General features: G+C 42.5%; 1 protein-coding gene across 1 annotated transcript in view; it reads right to left on the bottom strand.

Annotated features, from left to right (window-relative positions):
- STK32A (serine/threonine kinase 32A) overlaps nucleotides 1-18,797 on the bottom strand; it is a 651,463-nt gene that overhangs the window by 330,301 nt on the left and 302,365 nt on the right. Inside the window, exon 5 of the mRNA XM_069244672.1 lies at nucleotides 4,959-5,132. Within this exon, the coding sequence (XP_069100773.1) occupies nucleotides 4,959-5,132 (174 nt within the window). The remainder of the gene's footprint in view (nucleotides 1-4,958; nucleotides 5,133-18,797) is intronic.

Genomic DNA, 18,797 nt, shown 5'->3' on the forward strand with positions numbered 1-18,797 from the left:
TTTAAAGAACATCCCTGGAAAATGCTATATCCCACTTGTGTGCTTTGCGTGACTGAGACATAGATTTTATTTACCTGTGTGTCACGTAAGGCCTACTAGTCTTATGTTTGTCAAACCCTCTGTATAAATTAATAAAATACCTTATAGCCCGATATTTGAGGAATCACATCCTGTAGCATGTCTCATTCCTTACCGGTAATCTTCATTGCTCAGGTCCGGTTGTCCTCCTCCCATTCATCACAAGTGAGAAATTACTATCTCACTATACAAAAAAAAAGAACAGAGGAATGCTTATACCTACGGCTCCACGCCCGGCTGCTGGACGCTACATAAGCAGTACTTACCCTCATTCCTTCTGAACTGCCAAACCCCCACCATAAGAAGCCAGGCAAACCTGGAGGGAGGGAGGGACATATGAATAGGACGAGGACAACAGGAGCAGGAGTAACGAAGATTACCAGTAAGTAATAAGACATTTTCCCCAGATCCGCCTTATCCTCATTCCCTTCATCACAAGTGAGGATAGCTAGGCAGTACAACCCAGCTTTCATAGGGCAAAGAAGAAACCACACAAAGGTACCATCATAACAATGCAGCACCCAATAGAGATGTATCCATATCAGGGGAAATTAAGACACCTCAGAATGCAAAGCAACTATACCAAATTGTTATAATCACATAAAACATTCTGCAATGTGTAATGTTTAACAAAGATATTCGGGGTAGCCCATGCAACTGCCTGACAAATCTCGGAAATGGACACCCTCTTCAATTCCGCCCAAGTGGCACCAACCCCCTAAAACCATGATAGAGTTGGGGTACCAGACAAAGAATAAGTCAGAGAAATCACCTTCTTGATCCATCAACTGATGGATAAAGAAGCCTCATCACCTCGGGAAGAGGTCCCAAGTAAGAAAAATAATCCATCTTAGAAAAGGATTTTGTCTTACCCAGATAGACCGTCAGTGTTCTTTTCACATCTAACAAAGACTATGGTCCTCCAAAGAAGAACCAGGCTCAGCACACAGGGCCGGAAGAACCACTTCCTGAGTCTTATGAAACTGAGATTCTACTTGGGAAAAAAAGAAGAATCCAGATGGTGAACTGCCTCATTATCAGAAAAATGCAAAAAAGGCTCCAGAGCCATCAGAGTCCCCAATTCTATGAGCAGAAGTTATGGCCACCACAACTTTAAAGGTCACAAACTTAATATCCATCAACTCCAAAGGTTCAAAACAAAGACAGACCAATGCCTTCAGAACCAGCGGCAAATCCCACAAAGGAAACACAGTTTTTATCAGAGGCTGGGACAGAGAAAAAGTCTGCACTCACTTTGCCACCAAGCTCCTGCATTAGCCAAATTGCCCCAAGGAGAATTGAAAGCTCTAATAGCCCCCAACTGGGCACATAATATGGAAACTGCCAGATGTTTTTCAAACCCTTCCCACAAAAAACGCAGCACATCATTTAGATGAGAGTCAAGCGGGTAAAGCTGGGTGGCTTACTTCATCGCTGAAAACTACCCCAATTCCAAAGTCATACGACTTCAAAGTAGATGGCCTACTGGACTGCTGAGTTCCTTAAGATAAATGCTAGGCTAGTCCTTTCTATTGTAAATCCTCCTCTCAACTTCCAAACCAAAAGACGTAGCCTCTGCAGAGACAGGAAGGAGGAGGACTTGAGAGGGGAGGCAGAATATGGAATCACCCACAGACCCCGGATTGCCAAGAATTTGAACCTGGAAAACCATGAGTACCTGGGCCAAAACGAGACCACAACCACCATCACCCTAGCTTCCCCAACAGCCTGGTCAGCAAGTTGGGAAACAGAGGAATTAGAGGAAATAATTCAACAGTTAATCTGGCCATGGTAGGGTCAAAGCATCTACCCTCCAGGGCTACCTCCTGTGGATTGGGAGACGAAATGCTGGGAACTTGCACATTGAGAAAGGGAGCAAACAGGAGTAGAAAGGGCACACCAAACCTCTCACACAGCTGAAGACAAACTGCCCTGGTTAGAGAGATTTCTTGGGAAGGAGGAAAGGACCGGCTAAGGAAATCCGCCACCCCATTGTCCACCCTTCTGATATGCACCCCCACCACAGACTGCAAGTGCCTTTCCCCCAGTGAAACAGCAGGGTGGCAACAGAATCCAGTGAACTCGACTGGATCTCCCCCGGATTGTTCAGATTGTCTGAACTGACCACTAGATTGCAACCTACAAGAATCCCATCACTGCCCTGTACATAGCCATGGGTTCCTTCCAATTGGAGGAGCGCCTGTCCTCCTGCAGAGACTAGCTCGCCCGCCGTGACCTGTCTCTCAGGGTTGTCTCCTCACCCAAAGGAGCTGGTATCCACTTTGAGAACCATAGGAGGATCTTTCTAAAGTACCATGTCCTTGAAAGGAGAGTCCAGCAGAGTCAACCACCTCAGTAACTCGATGATCCCCGCAGTCACTTGAACCATACATTTGAAATTCCCTGACTTTGGGTCCCAAAAAGAATGAAAATGGGACCACAGGGGATGAAGATGAAAACTAGCCCAGGAAACTGTCAAGACCTCTGCCAACATGTGCCCCAGCAATCTCAAACACTGACATACTGGGAGCGGCAACCCATCACTCTCAAGGACAGAGACCTCAAAACCACTGCCCTAGTTGCTGGAAGCAAAACTCTGTTGAGATCCATACACAACCTTGCCCATATGATAGTCAGATCCCTCGTAGGAGTCAACTAGCATTCACCATATTTGAGTAGAAACCCAGGTTCCTGAATCTGAGAGGACACCAAGGCCAGATCCTTAAGGCAGCTGTGACCTAGTGGGAGCATGAAGAAGCCAGTCATCCAAGTACTGATATAGGTGGATTCTTTGCAAATTAAGAGATGCCACCAAAGGAGTCACCACCTTCATGAACACCCGGGGTATTGACTTCAGCCCATAAGGCAACACCAGAATTGAATGTGTGGCTCCCTGATGCAAAACCCGAGGTACTGCTGGTGTTGATGATGAACTGGGACTTGATAATATGTGGCCTGTAGATCTGACATACACATCAGATGCTCCTTGACTACCAAAGGAATTATCCTCTGCAGGGTTTCCATTTTGAAGAGAGGGTCTGCCCAAATGTGTTGAGTGCTTTCAAGTCCAACACAATTCAGACCCCCTGTGGACTATTCCACTATAAAGATTATGGAGTTAAAAACTCCTGCCTCTTTCCGTCTGAGGAACTTCCACAATCACAGCCTTCTGAAGAAGAGAGTCAATGCTTCAAGAATCGACTCTTTGAGGGTCATGGAGTGGGTCTGACTCCAAATGAATCTGACAGAGCTGAAGCCTGAAACCTGTACCCTTCCCTGAATATTCCCAGCATCAAAGAGATGTCCGACATATATTCCACCTGACGCTCCCTTTGCGCCAATAAACTGGAACAATCAAGCATTTCATCTATGGACCTGAAGTGAGACTTAATGTTGGAGATCAAAGACTGAGCTAGATGCAAACCAGAATACACATTCCATAAAGCAGCATCACACTTTTTATCCATAGAGTCTCTGATGACTGCATCCTCTGCCAAAGATGTTCTCCCCACAAAACTGGCCACTAACTAGTAAACTGGGATAGAATCTGTGAGATCTTGCCGCATATCTTGCACTGTATATAACTTGCCCATAAAACATGGGAGAATGATTTTGTCTGCATCTTTCCATTCTCTCTTCAGAACCTCATTAATATATGGATGCACTGAAACATGAAAAGGAGCAGCACTCTAAAACTGCTGAAGGAGGAAAACCAGGTGATGTCCCTGGAACCTCGTCCTATGTAAATCCCATGTTGGACTTCACATGCATAAACATTCCGAAACATGTCCCTTGCAATATATCTGCCTTTATGCTACTCCATACTAGGAACCTCCGCAATCTGACCCCGGAGACAAGGAATACCTCATTGGCAGCATATCCCTATTATTCACATTGTTAGGCACCATCGCCAACAAAGTCTTCTTAACCAGACTCCTGAATCTCGGATCATCACTTTCTCTGCATTGCTTTGATAGAGGGGAGAAGAAGATAACTCTAGAATGCTTTCCCATCACAGGCACTTAGAAAATGCAGATCCAACTTAGATAGACTGGGGTAATTCCTGGCCCCTCTCAGAGAACCTCTTTAATCTGCTGGTGATAAAGTGGAGTCCTTTCCCGAACCCGAAAAAAAGTGTACACACACACACTGGTGTTGGCATGTATTGTATAATGTAATATAATTTATTATGTGATATTCCTCTGAAAATCATATGAAACATAATCATAACAATAAACACCTCGGTGGTTAAAAATAAGAAAAAAGTGAAACATAAATATACCCTAAACACTGTTAATCACACATCCTATACTTATTTGCCTAAAATTCTTATCTGCATTATGCTTAGTGCCTGTTTATAATATTTTGAGATTTTTGAGTACAAAGCAAATTCTCATTTGACATTGTCACAACTGGTCAATCTGCCTTTCCCTCCCTAATTGCTTCTATATTTTATACATTTTTGTCTATTAGAGATAATGGAGGAAGGGATGATCCACTGCACTCAGATCTTACAGTATCAGCACAAGACTGAAAACATTAAATAGACTTATTAGTTTATTAGGAAGAACCTAGAAGTCTCAGTGTTTCTATCTCTTGAGTTCCGCTAGCACGGAACTTGCACAAAATGAATCTGCAAGCAGAATTTTATCCACCATGAGGCGTATAAGGCAAAACATATTCTCTGGCTTTTGTAACCTGAGCAGCAAAAATAAGTGGCAATTTAGTACATATAACCTCTGCAAGTTTTCAGTAGAAATGTAGCTAAAAACATATATAAATATAGATCCTATTAGGTAATGTTGGTACTGTAATGTTCAATAAAACAAATATACAGATTTGATTTCTCAAGTGACTGATTATGCCTCACTTCCACTGACCTGTGAATGATGTGCCTGCTTTGGAGATAATCCAGGGCCAGTGCCAGCTCACAAACAAAAAGCTTCACAGATTCCTCACTGAAGCGCATGTTCTGTTGGAGGTGATAGCGCAGGTCCCCTCCAAGCAGGAGATCTACTACCATGAACATGTCTTCTTCATCCTGAAAGGAATACCTGTAAAGAAATTCCACAAAGACAATAAATGATGAACAAAAACTTTAATGAGAAGAAGTGAGACAATGTATTTAAAACAAAGTTTTTATATTTGTACATTTTTGGGGTACAAGTGCTTCATTGACATTTCATGATAACATTGATATACGTATATTTCCAGGATAAGCCTTTCAATAGTCTTTTTTACTTTATCATTCCTCATCATCAAGACAGCCTTTTTTAAGGGAAATTGGGCTGGAAATCAAAAACAAGACTGAGTCATCAAATTGTGATTTAGGGAAGTGCAATTGCCAGATGTAGATCTGCAAACATCTTTTTATTTCCACTAATCTATTGATTTAGTAAAGTGTACAATTTTTATCAAGTATCTGTTCAGTTGTTTCAATTTTTGATAGTCACAATTTATTTTTGTCAAATTTTTCTAAAGCAGCAATTCCTTTTTTATTCCCAAATCCATTTTCTGTTGATAAAAGTGGATAAATCAAGTTTCTTGGGAAGCAAATGTTTCAATATTGCCTTCCAGATGACTTCTTGGGAAACTAATTACATCCAGGCCTATTAATCAGCAATGGGTAGAGCATCTCCATGGCTTCTTTCTAACATTGAAACAGAAAAAGTGACATGTCACCATATCTCTTTACTTGACATACCATCTCCTCTGACCAGGCCTCTTCTGTAATATGTTCCATTAATGGTCATAATGATGTGAGAACAATGTCCATTCCGGTGCATCATATTTCTTAGATTTTCCCATTATTGAAGATATGACATATGGTAATTCCACATCCTACTTGAAAGTATCACTTTGGTGGAGACTACTGTTTGTGTTGATTACGTGCCATGATGGTGAACATAATCACTCCAGTGCACAAATGGGTCTTTTGAAAGGCCAGTGGATGGAATTAGGGGCAATGTTTTTTAATTATTTGGTAATCAAATTGCCAACTGTGAAAATGTTGGGACACAAACTATCTCTTCAGTATGTTTCTTTTCTTTAGGAACAAGTAAGTATAAACAGGGGCAACATGAAGTTCTTTTAAGGGCTCTTCTGATCAATTTAGATGGACAGCCTCATTCCTGAAGTTTTTTACTCAAACTTCTGCTTCATGGAGGTAATCCTTCCTCTACTCGTATGATTCAAGTTTTTTTTTTTGCTGCCCGTGTTTTAAAAAATTAAGAAATATACAAGGCAGGAACAGTCACGATGCAGTAAGGCGTATTTCTTTAGTCAGTATTGTACTGTAATATATATATATATATGTATATATATATATATATATCTGGTTCAAAGATGATGCCCCATTCAACAGATATCCATAATCACCACTTGTACATAATCAGCACATTCTTCAAGCTCCAAGAATACTAGAAGCAGTCCAGGCTTTACTTGAAAAGGTATAAAACAATTACGCTATGTAGTCAGATGATGACTTGAAGAACATCCCAAAACTTTTATCTTTCTGGATAACCTTTATTTTAATGGTGACACTCTCTTTACCCCCACGTAGGAGCTAAAAAGAAAATCCTTTGAATACACGATGATGCTCGAGCGGCTGGACATAAGGGAGTCAAGGCTTTCATGTGATACTGCAGTCTTTCTACTGCCCATCAGAATGATATAGAACTATATGTAATTTTTGCCTAGCTCACATCCGAATTTTGGATCAAGGGTCGTAATTTATTTTATATTTTTAGAAAGCCTTCTTTAAGATACTTTGGAATGAGACTACCATGACATCTGGATATTACCCACAAACTCATGCCCAGACAGGAGGCATTCACCAGAGTAAGGAAAAGCATTTACACTGCATTTGTAACTCCACTCAGTGATTCATCATCATCATATTTAGCCTTTTCAGAATTCCTCAACAACAACACTATTTACAGAACCACTGGGACTACATGGTCTTCATCCTTGGATTTTTCCAGCAAAGATCTGCAGTAATGAACTGGTACCAGCAGTAACTTATGTTTTAAGGATCTTTAAACCACTAGAAGTTGAGCCTGTAAATTGCATGACACTCTAAGGACTCAATTAACACCTTTACTGATGTTCACCAAAGTCTTGTGATTCTATATAGAATTGGAGATAAAATCTGGCTATTCTGGTGATTTATGGCTGCTCACTTTTCTGCTAACAAGTTTTAGCTACACTTTTATGGAGCATTCAAGACTGTTCAATGAATACATCCAGTATTCTTAAAGTTCTAACTCAGTGGATTGATCCAGTTTTTCGTTCATCACAACTGAAGCCCTTCTGCTTTGATCCATTCTAATGTTCATTTCCATTACCACCTCAGGTTATGGTTAAAGACTTGCGAGAAGTCAAAGTCCAAGAGAGCTGTAATTCTCAAATCTTCAGTTATTTTAAAAGCTTGCATGAATGGCATAGGTCACCAGACACTTAAGCCAACTAATTCCATTCCAGAGACCTGCGGTGGCGATGTCACTAGATGAATTGTGACACAGTCCATATTCCATGATCATGTACTGCTTTATCGCATTATTGGTCACCGATCTGGACTATAGTGTTCAACTTGTTTGGAATTCCGAGTTTGTGCCTCACTGGCTATCTTACATAATATGTTTGCCAGAGCAGGGGTGACTGCACACAAAAGGAGGTGGATCTCCTCAGCCTTAGTGTTAGCAAAAATATTCATGTTGACGTCAGTGCCACATAATTCGGAGTGGTTTGTGGACATGTTGTTGACAGTGGAGCATGAACACGGCATATAAAAACGTAATCACCAAATGTCTACTCTTTTAGCAACCTGGAAAGACTTCCTTGACTTTATTCTTGACTGATTGAATTCCCTACTGAGAAGCTTCCATAGAACTGTTAATTTTTAGGATGAGGTTGATCCCACCACCCCCTCCATCATCATTACATTACTAAGCCTGAGTATTGCTCCCTATCAAAAGTAAGGGTCATTGACTAATTGATCATCTATGGGACTAGAATACAACAACAATAAACAGATGTATTTAATATGGATGGTGTACCCTTCATGGCCTTGATTTTCTTTTGTGCTCTCCACCACCAACCAAATACAAGCAATAGGAGGATCAAGTCTAACTCTGGGCTACATGATAACTGCTCAATGGATAGCAGCAAAATGGATGGACTATTCTTCATAGATTTGCTATACAGGGCATATGGATTTCTGCTGCCAGAGGATTTCTTCAGTAGGGCTCGACGGTCTATTTTGTATTGGTACCACAGTTAGTTACTAGGGATGTGCGTCATGGCAGGATAAGGATGCAAGTTGATGTTACATTTCGTTCACTCCCACCATGTTTATGCCTTCTTGTTGTTCCTCCTACTCTGTATCTTCTCAGGTTATTTAATTTCTGATACATGGACACTACAGTACTTCGTATGCTTGCAATGGGTTGTTTAATTATGCCCCTGTTGTACCGGCAGTGATAACTCGCTCATCTGTTATAGGCATCTAAGGGTGATGAAATGCCTCTGAATAAATTTGCCTTATATCACAAAGCCTAAACAAAATTAAAACTGGTGTAATTCTGAAGAGGAGATGAGATCTTTATGATTTGAAATACTTGCTTAATAGGGCCTTTAACATTCCAGATCAGTGACTTATCACTGCTCAAACACCTCTGGCTTGTGACATGAACTGACTTTTTCCAAGCATATTTCCTTTCTGGGCATGGTGGAAAAAGAGGTTTAACATCTTATTGTGATAAGCACATGTTTTTGTTTTGACATTCTTTACATCCATCACTTTCAGTCAAGTGGTTGCTCTGAGTGTGGCCTGCAAAGGTTAATCTGCAATGTAGATGAAAGTGGTTTAAGTTGGATTGTACAAGGGAACTTATATCTACAATGCTGTGGTACTTGAACTACAATGATTTCAGGAAGAATCATTCAATAATTGATCAATCTAGGATGTGTAGCACACAAATCATGTTCCTGAAGCTCCTGAGGTACTGAACCTTTGGAAAGGGGATGACCATATTTAAAGCTCTTAACCCACCATGTGCATTGGATTAACAGAATCATTATGGTCCTAAGCATAGATGCTGAGCCCCCATCTCCCTCAAAAAATTATTGGTGTTAAATATTGCATATTGCATAATGGTGTTTAATATTGCATAGTGATGATGGTAGAAGTGTTCTTCCCCTCCATTGGATTGAGGCGACGTCTTTGAAGTTGATTGCTATGATTTAAAAAACTCAAAATGTTAGAATATTTTTCATTGTTCTTCTAAACTTTAGAACAGTACTTAACATTTGACAAATTGGCAGTCAAGGCATGGACTTTCCAAACTGCATCAGTGAAGCATTGTTGAAACAGATCACAAAGCATATTGCCATTATTCCCATGTGGGCTACAATATAAAAAAAATACATTTTTACAATCTACTATTTCTTTTTAAAACAATTGATGGAAACAGATCTTTCACAAAGGACAATCTTCATCTGCAGGTCTAGTTTTTGCATGTATCTAATTGTTGTCACTTTTCCGCAAGTAAGGAAAGTTTTCTAATGACCATAAAAGACTAGAATCATGGTGATTTCAAGGGACCTTTTATAGTTCTTCCCCATATATGTCTCTTTACAATTTGTTACAGCCATGTACTCAAGTAAAACTGGGCTCAATCTTCAACCACAATTCACATATAGGGCATATTAAGCATTTTCCATGCCAATGGGGCTTGAGGGTTCGAGGAACCTGACATGCTGTTTTCTGGCATAACCTCAGGCAATTTTCTTGGTCATTCCTTAATTTGCTGTGATAACAAACTGTCAAAATAACATGTACTAATTTGATATCAGACAAGCAGATGTCAACCTTTTAATGTTATTTGTGATACATACAAGGCCAAGGGCTTAATACCAATTAAGAGCTGGCTCTGCATCTGTAATGATACCCTTTCCAAATGCTTTGCTAAGTTTTGTCATTTACAAATTTATTCTGAATTATTTTAACAGGCACAATAGTATTCACCATGAATACAGCTTATCACCATGAATACATTATCTGGCCTACTGGAGCCAGATAAACTGATATATTTATGAACAATCTCATTGGTAACTGAGCTGTACTTCATATGAATATTACGAAGAAGAGTACTGACATTTGACAGAAGAACTCACAAATAGTATTGTTTTTATGCGGCATAATTTATTTTCTACAGCTATGAATTTATAGGACGATTTTGCTAATATTTATAATGCAATTGCTGGTATTGTTATGAATTGTTCAAGCTACTTGGATAATGCATTTTTATAATAAAATAGTGCCTTACAATGTTTCATGAAAAAAACTACCAACATTTCCTCTTTGTTTATTACCAGTGTGTCAGTGGAACCAACAGTCTGTTTTACGGTTTGATCACATGAGGAGTTTGAAATAAGACATGGACTTTGTCAGTGGTTTGTAACCTAAGGTCATGGCTGTTTAGAAAATTAAACAATATTAACAGATTTATATAAATATAAATATATCTATATATTTATATATATATATATATACATATATATAGCAAACAAATGTGGTCAAGACAGCGAGCTCAACTGCTGGTGCTAGCGTGTGGGCGGACCACTTTACCCATCTTATATCACATAACAAAACGATTGCGCTGCACTCCCAGGTGTTTCAGATCTCTTATTTATTTAGTCACATATTGCAATCTGTTCATAATCACTGACGCGTTTCAACTAAACAGTCTTTTTCAAAGTGGAACAGTTGTTGTTATAATTATTTCCTCTTGTTATCCATACAGAAGTATTATGGGACTCGTGGTACAACTCACATTTCGCAAATGTAAGTACACATAATAAACTCAAACTCCTGGGCCCCTTTAAACATTCTTTAGAGCCATCATCCAGAGGCATCCTTTTTAAGAAATACTCACTAATTTCATTTGGTGAAGTATCTCCATGTTTACAGCAAAACTTCAGAGGCAAATTAGGAGTCCGTGCGTAGCCCGGATCACGAGGAAATAATTATAACAACAACTGTTCCACTTTGAAAAAGACTGTTTAGTTGAAACGCGTCAGTGATTATGAACAGATTGCAATATGTGACTAAATAAATAAGAGATCTAAAACACCTGGGAGTGCAGCGCAATCGTTTTGTTATGTGATATACATATATATATATATATATATATATATATATATATATATATATATATATATATATATATATATATATATATATATATATATATATATATATATATATATATATATATATATATGAGCAACATGCAAAAGTGAACATTTCACAACGTTCTGTAATTGTGAAGGACTTTGATACTGGAGGCAAACTATTAAGTTAGTATCCTTGGATTGATTCCGAGGTGCCATGAAAGTGCATAAACAGAATATAATACAAATTATGATGAGTGACCTCAAATGAAGTTCAGAAAAACTGCATTCTTAAGAATAAAATTTTGACTTTTTATATTTGTTTGTGAAGTAAAAATAATATTTCGTCCAATGTGTTTTTATTTATTGGATGCATATTTCTGTATTTTTTTAGCCTTGTTTTGTGGTTCAAATCATCCAAAATGCTTAGGTAGGGGACCCTGGTTTCCAATTATGACTCTGTGGGCATCCTCAAGCTACTGTAATGATAAATCCACAGAACTCAAAAGGTTAAGAGTCATTGTACTACTGGACAGACAAAGTTAACAATGTTCAGATACGGCTGGCACACCTCTTTTGTGTAGCCACACTAAAAAAAACTTTTAATCATTGGAGCGAACACTTTCAGCATGGTGATTTGCAGGAGTTGATTTGAAATCTGAATAGGGTCTGAAACCCATGAGTGCTTTACCTGCCCTACCCGTAATATGTGTCTGCATGGTTGTGTGTGTGTTTGAGTGTATATTACTCTGTGTCTGTTTTCACTGAGTAGTTATAGTTAGGACCATGTTTCCATAAGGACAAACATTTTTAGTTTGCTAATGACTTTGGCACCATTTGATGAATCTTCGCAAAATGTTCCAAAAAAGTCTCAGTGAAGTCAGCTCCTTCTTGAATAGTTTAGTGATCAGCCATCAAGAGGTGGGAGGGGCAAGAAAAGGGGGGAAGGGTCCTAAAACACATTTGCCCATCAATTTTACCATAGAAATATTAGACACAGCCACAGCCAAAACCGCTGTTCAGAATCACACTAAATTTGGAAGAAAGCTAGATCTTGGGCAGGAAATAGTACTTTGTGTGATTTGGTGTAAATCCATTCAGTAACTGTTGAGAAATAAGGGCTCAAAAAACCTTGTATATTTCATTGTATGGAGGATCCAGACCGCTGATCTGATTGGCCACAACCACATAAACAAGACTGTGGAGAAAGTCATCTTGGAGTGAGGACTCTGTCTTTTGTCCTGGGAGAAATTTGAAAAAGTTGAAGAGGGATACCAACCCCTCCCTCCCACAGGCCTGGGGATCTCCTGGTGCTAAAAATCATATATTTAAAAAAATGACCACAAATTCACAGCCAATCTGCAATTGTGTTGTTGTTTTTTTTAAAGTCTAGGTTCTGTTCCTCAAAAAAAACTTGTGGTGGGCCAGGACCGAGAGGGCAGCAAAATAGGTTTATTAAGGGAGATAGACATGCACCACCACTACCCAAGGGAGATGGAGGCCTTGGACACTCCATCTCCCAGTTCTGAAATTTAAATAAAAGGGAGGGGTGCACATGGACCCTCTCCCCCTAGCCTTAATCAGACCCCGGGAGCCTCATCCTTCTGGGGCTAACACTTAAAATTAAGGAGGGAGGGGACACATGCCCCCGCTCTGAGTCCCAATCAGGCCCTGGAGGCCCATGTCCCTAACAGCAAGTTAAGATTGAAGGGTAGTGGGCATGAGGTACCCATCCCTGAGCCATTTTGTAGCCCCAGGGTGGGGACCGCATGCTCTGGGGCTGGCTCCTCTGTAGTGTTCCCGGGGTGGGGGCAATCCCCGGGATCTGCCAGAGAGCAGGCAGTGAAGTGGTATGTGCTCTGAACTGGTGGGAGCAGAAAACTACTCTTGCAGGGCAGGAGCACATAAGTTTCCCTGTCCACTCCTGGACACCCAAAAAATAAAAAAAATAAAAGAATAAAAAATTAGCGTCGGGATTGGGACACTTATTATTCACTGCTCCTTGCAAGGAAGCCCCATAATGCCCTGTGAGGGCTTTTTAAGTACATTTCTTTAGAACCTGGTGGTGTCCCAACTAAGCGCAGGGGCACCACAAAGTATTTTTCTTTTTATGTTGTTGGGGGCAGCAGGGAGTAGAGAAGTCCCCCAGCAACATTTGGAAAAAACAGTAAGCCTTCTGGGTCATTAAATCTATGACGATAGGAGAGCTTACCATATTATTTAAAGCACTCCTAGCTGAAGTGTAGAGTCCCTTAGTGGTTGGCTCTATTGATGCACTTTGTAGCTTGAAATTGTAAAAAAAGAGACTGACGGGCATGTCTATTATTTCTTAAAGTAAAACTTTATTTATTTTTTATGATAATCACTTTTATTAAGCAGAGTACTGTGTGAATTAATGAAATATATACTTAATTGTAATTATTGGTGATTTTTTAAAAAGACAATAGAGGTCCTTTATATATCTTGACATGCTGACCCTTCATAAAGCCAATATTTCTACTTTTTATATATTGGTTTTGAGGTCTGTTGGCAAAGTCAATACACATAGTCAGCTATGAACACCCATGGGGGTTTGGGTGCCAGACCCTGTGTCCAACACCTTCACCAGTGGAGGGTGGGCACAGGGCCTTCACCCCATCTCCTCTCTGCACTCATCCCTCTGCCTTGCATGGCTTGTGTGCATCATGAAGCTGGACACAGGGCCTAGCTGCATCCCATGCCTCGCTGTCAAATCAACGCTGCAGATGGCCGAGGGCCATCAAAGGAGTGAGATTGGCTGCTGGTAAAGGTTGAATATAGGGCCTGCTGCCAGCCTGATGGGGAGTTGGCTGTCTGGAAGGGGTGGAGGCAGTGTCTGGTCATACTTAGCATAGGGTTGTCATTATGTATGGTAATAAAATATTACTTATTCAAAAAAACACTAGAAATTCCCAAAATAATGCAAAGTTTGTTGGTGTAGCTTACCCTGCAAACATGGTGGTCACACCTTGAAAGTGCTCTGTTGTTCCTTGCAGTCCACCCGACACTAAATCGTGCCTCCCTGTGGCATCCTTACCCGGAATGAGATCAAGTGGTGACTGCAGCACTGCCGCGCCATTGCCAGAAAAGAGGAGAGGGGAGGCCCAAGAAGCAGTGAGGCGTCATCGCATAGCTGGGCCTCCTGAGTCAGGAAGGCCAAAGAAATCAAGCAGGACGGCGGCCGGGACCACGTGCCACCCAGAGATGGCCAACAGTGGGACTGGTGGCAGAGATCATCGCTGCTGCTGGGGGGCATATGAGAGAGCCCCTTCCCTGTGGAACCTGAGTCAACCAATAACTAGAGGTGGGAACTTGGGATCCCACAGAGCAGTGCTGTGCCTGTCCTGAAGGTCCTGGTGGGCGGGACCAGCTGTAGAAGACTCTGCAGTCTGAAGAAGGGCCCGAGAGCTGGACGCTGCTTGGTGAGAGAGACTGCGCATGGCCCTCCTCTGGCAGGGCAGGGACTGTGAAGTTAGGGGGCTGCTGGAATTACAAAAAGAGGGCAGGCCCTCCTCCCTGAGAAGATATCACGCGCAAAGAGAATTGTGCTCTGACTACCGGTGAATGCTGAGGGGCCCCTGCATAAATAAGGACTGGTCTGGGGGGTGCCATCCTCCCACCTCCCCCACTGAAGGTGGTGCCTTTTGGCTGAACTGTAAAGAGGCACAGGGGAATGGAGGGTCTGACTGGGGACCTGGAAGAACTGGAGGCACCTGGAACAAGAGGGGTTATATGAATCAAACATCCCTGGTGACTATATGGTGTTTTGGACCATAAGGGGGACTGGAAAGCATCAGGTGCCATGAGGTGAGCTGCAGTGGGGTTAGCCTTCGGTGTGGTGACCCCAGTGCATGGCAAGTGATTTTTCTCTCTTGCTGTTGGGGTGATTGCAGCCCCATTTCCCCCTCTGGGACCCTGGAGCTGGACTGGGCCTGACGCCCCCTGTAGTTGAGGAGGGAGTCCGTTCAGAGGGAGATCTGATGACGACGACAGTGACAAGCCCAGAGCCTTTTGACCAATTAGAGCTTCCCAACACTTTGAGTGGGATTTTGCGAGTGCCTTCTTCTTCTCCTGCACACCTATCTGGGCTCCCCTAGGTGCTGGTGAGAGACCTAAGTACACCAAAAATACCAGCTAGAATTATGGTGATAGATAAACCTGAAAACCCCGCTTGCCAGCAGAAATTAGATAAGTTCACTAAACAAACTGCTTCTGCGGGGATGCTGGGGCAGCCGGGGGGCAATCCCCACCAAAGGACAATGGGCAGACCATTTCCATTTTGTTTGCCATTCAGGACATCAAGGCCACTATGGAAGGCAAGATGGGGAAATTAAAGGTTGATCTAGCTCTGATTCGACAAGACTTATGGGCCACTGCTCACAGAGTCACTGAAATGGGGAATAGGTTGTCGGAAACTAAAGATAAGGTGAAATCACATGAGGACTACTTGGTGACCCTGCAACTTCTGGTGGGACAGCTGGAGGCATGCTCAAAGTACATGGAGGGATGATACAGGTGCAACAAACTATGAGTGGCAGGCATACTGGAGGGGATCGAGTGGTCCACTCCCACCAAATTCATGAGCGAGTGATTTTACAGCTGAGATAACATGACCAATGTGTTGAACTGCTTATCATAGAGAGAGTGCAGAGAGCTTTGATTAAAAAACACTTTGTGGGTGCTCCCTATCACCCTTTCATCTTGAGGTCACTCAATTACACAGATTGAGATGCAGTGCTAAGGCAGCCCACTTGGCATGTCAGCAAACCTGCCAATCTTACCCCGTAATGATTTTCCTGGATTATAACTTCAAAGTCCAACAACAAAGATGCTCCTTCCAAGAGGTAAAGCAGAAACATGAAGGCCTTGGAGATCAAAGACATGCTTCTATTTCCAGCCTGCCTGAAGGTTAACTTTCAGAATAAGACCTTTACCTTTGACATCCTGGAAGCGGTCAGGGATTGTATAGAAGAGCGATCCACATTATGCACCAGTGATTGTTCCTGCCTGGAGGAGGCAACAGGGGCCTTCTAGAGAGAGTCACACTGAGCGGAGGAAGAGACCACACTGCAGGGATTGGAGGGCTCAGTCCTTGGTCACAGGCCCACAGTAGAGTGGGAGGACCCCGGCCACTGTGACATTGGACCCAACTGCAAAGAATGATACTACTGGACCCCTGCAGACTCAGCAAACAGATGAATTAATTAATTATGGAGGCATGGAAATGGGTGCATGAACAAGAGACATAATATTGCATGGAGTTCGTAGGACTCTCTGTCCAGCTACACACATCTAATTGTTTTTGATTGGGGATGTTTTCAGGTGTGGAGGGGGACTAGACGAGAGGGGTAATATCGGTCACATTTTAGTCCTGTTGGCTTTGGGCCCTAGTCGCACTACAACAGGCACTTCTAGTTCACAAAGTATGGGGAGGGAGTTTAGGGAGGCTGACAGTGGAGGTTTTGGTTCCTTTTTCAGGTAGTGGTGGCGAGCGTAGATGCCCAGCAAATGCTTAGAATATGCTTTTCCGTCTCACTCGAGTGTCTCGATCATGGCTGACACACCCAGGTATAGGGTTTTATGAGGCACCAAGTGATCCTGAGCACCCTAAGGGCCCTTTCATGGAATGTTAATGGGGAGTTAGACAAAATTAAAAGGGACGTTCCTCAAGGCACCTCTGCAGACTGAGGCAGACATGGTAATGCTCCAGGAAACCCACCTACCAGGGAAATAAGTGCTCATTTGTGATCCGTAAGGGCTTTGGCCAGGTATACAACTCGGGATTTTACAGAGATTCTCTGGGCATGGCCATCCTGATCAGGAGATGCACACCTCTAGTGGTCTCCAAGGTGTGGCATGACAGCCTAGGCGGATAGGTGGCAGTGACAGGCGCCCTATATGGCCTTGCATTTTCTTTTGATTTGCATGTATGCACCTCTGCCCATGACAGCTGTCTTTCTGACTACACTCGGGGACCTTATACAGGAGTTGCCGGAGGCTACTTGGCTGCTGGAAGGTGATTTAAACAGGCTGTGTGATGTGCACCTTGATCGCTCTTCAAACTTGGAGGAGGGTAGTTGAGCTAAAACACCACTCTCGACCTTCATACATAACTTGAATTCAGTTGAAGAACGAAGAGCACATTTTCCAGGGAAAATGGATTTGCATTTTACTCTTGGGCCCGCCGCTCACTCTCCAGACTTGATTACTTTTTCCTGCCCGGGCATGATGGCCACCAGGTCTCAGCAGTTATGATACTGGCTCGAGGCCTTTTGGACCACTCACCAATGGTGGTAGACCTAGATTAGGGTCCAAATAAGGCGGTGGGGGCTGGAGGCTAAACTGCTGGTATCTTCAAAATGAAGAATTTAGGGAGCAGCTTCAGCACACCTGTCAGTGATTCCTTGATGAAAGCAGGCGATCGGTGCCATCCAAGGGTACAATGTGGGAGGATCAGAAGGCTACAGTTTGAGGGGACATCATTCATCATTCTAAGGGGCAAAAAGACTGGGCCCAACACAAAGTTAAGGACTTGGAGGAGTGTGTTCTCAACCTAGAAAATCAGTATGCAGCATCAATGCAGGAGCCCCTCTTATGGTATTCTCTAAACATACAGACACTGCTTCGGCAAGAGCTCACCCAGGAGGTGAGGGAGGCATGGATTGGAACCCACAGCAGAATATACTAATGGGGTGATAAGACTAGCAGGACCCTGCAATGATTATGTAGCCCTAGAGAGGCAGAAGACCTGGTGGCCTACCTGGAGACCGAGATGGGCTTGTGTGTAACTGTAGGTGCACGCATTGCGAAGGGTTTCGCTTCCTGCTATAAAGGGCTATATTGGGCCAATAACCTGAGTCCACCCATAGACTTGCATGACTGTATTCTAGATTTGCCAATGCCTTGCTTAGCTCCTTATAGAAAGTGCATCATCGAGTCGGAGGTCACCTGCGACCAGCTGTGAGCTGCTCTAACTCAGTTAAAGGCGGGCAAGGCTCCAAGCCCCAGTGGCTTGCCGGCAGAATTCTGGCACCTGGTACGGCCACAAGTGGGTTCTCTGCTCTCAGAACCCTTCTAGGTGGCTCTGGAAATGGGCGAACTGCCTGATGACCTTAGAACAGTAGAGATTGTAGTCATATCTAAACCTGGGATGGAGGGTACTCACTGCAAAGACTCACAGCCAATCTCCTTATTGAACTCGGAAGTAAATATCTGGGCCAAAATGTTGGCCACTCGACTGACCAGAGTTATTGCCCGACTGGTCCAACCGGAGCAATCCGGGTTTATGCCCCACCACCGCAGCACACGGCACAATGCTGTCTGTCGCACGTTAGTGCACTTCAGTGTTTTTTTTTAAACTTTCACTGTGGTAAATTACCTGTTTGTGGTTATCTTTTTAACTTTGTACAGCTTCCCCGGTCCGCCATGATTCCTGTGAATCAATTGCTGCGGAGGGAAGTTTGAGGGCTGCACACTTGCTGGTAGACAAGGAGGATGATTAGTTAGCATTCTAGTTGATGCTAGAC

The sequence above is a fragment of the Pleurodeles waltl genome, chromosome 7, assembly GCF_031143425.1.
Source record: "Pleurodeles waltl isolate 20211129_DDA chromosome 7, aPleWal1.hap1.20221129, whole genome shotgun sequence".
Taxonomy (NCBI): Eukaryota; Metazoa; Chordata; class Amphibia; order Caudata; family Salamandridae; genus Pleurodeles; species Pleurodeles waltl.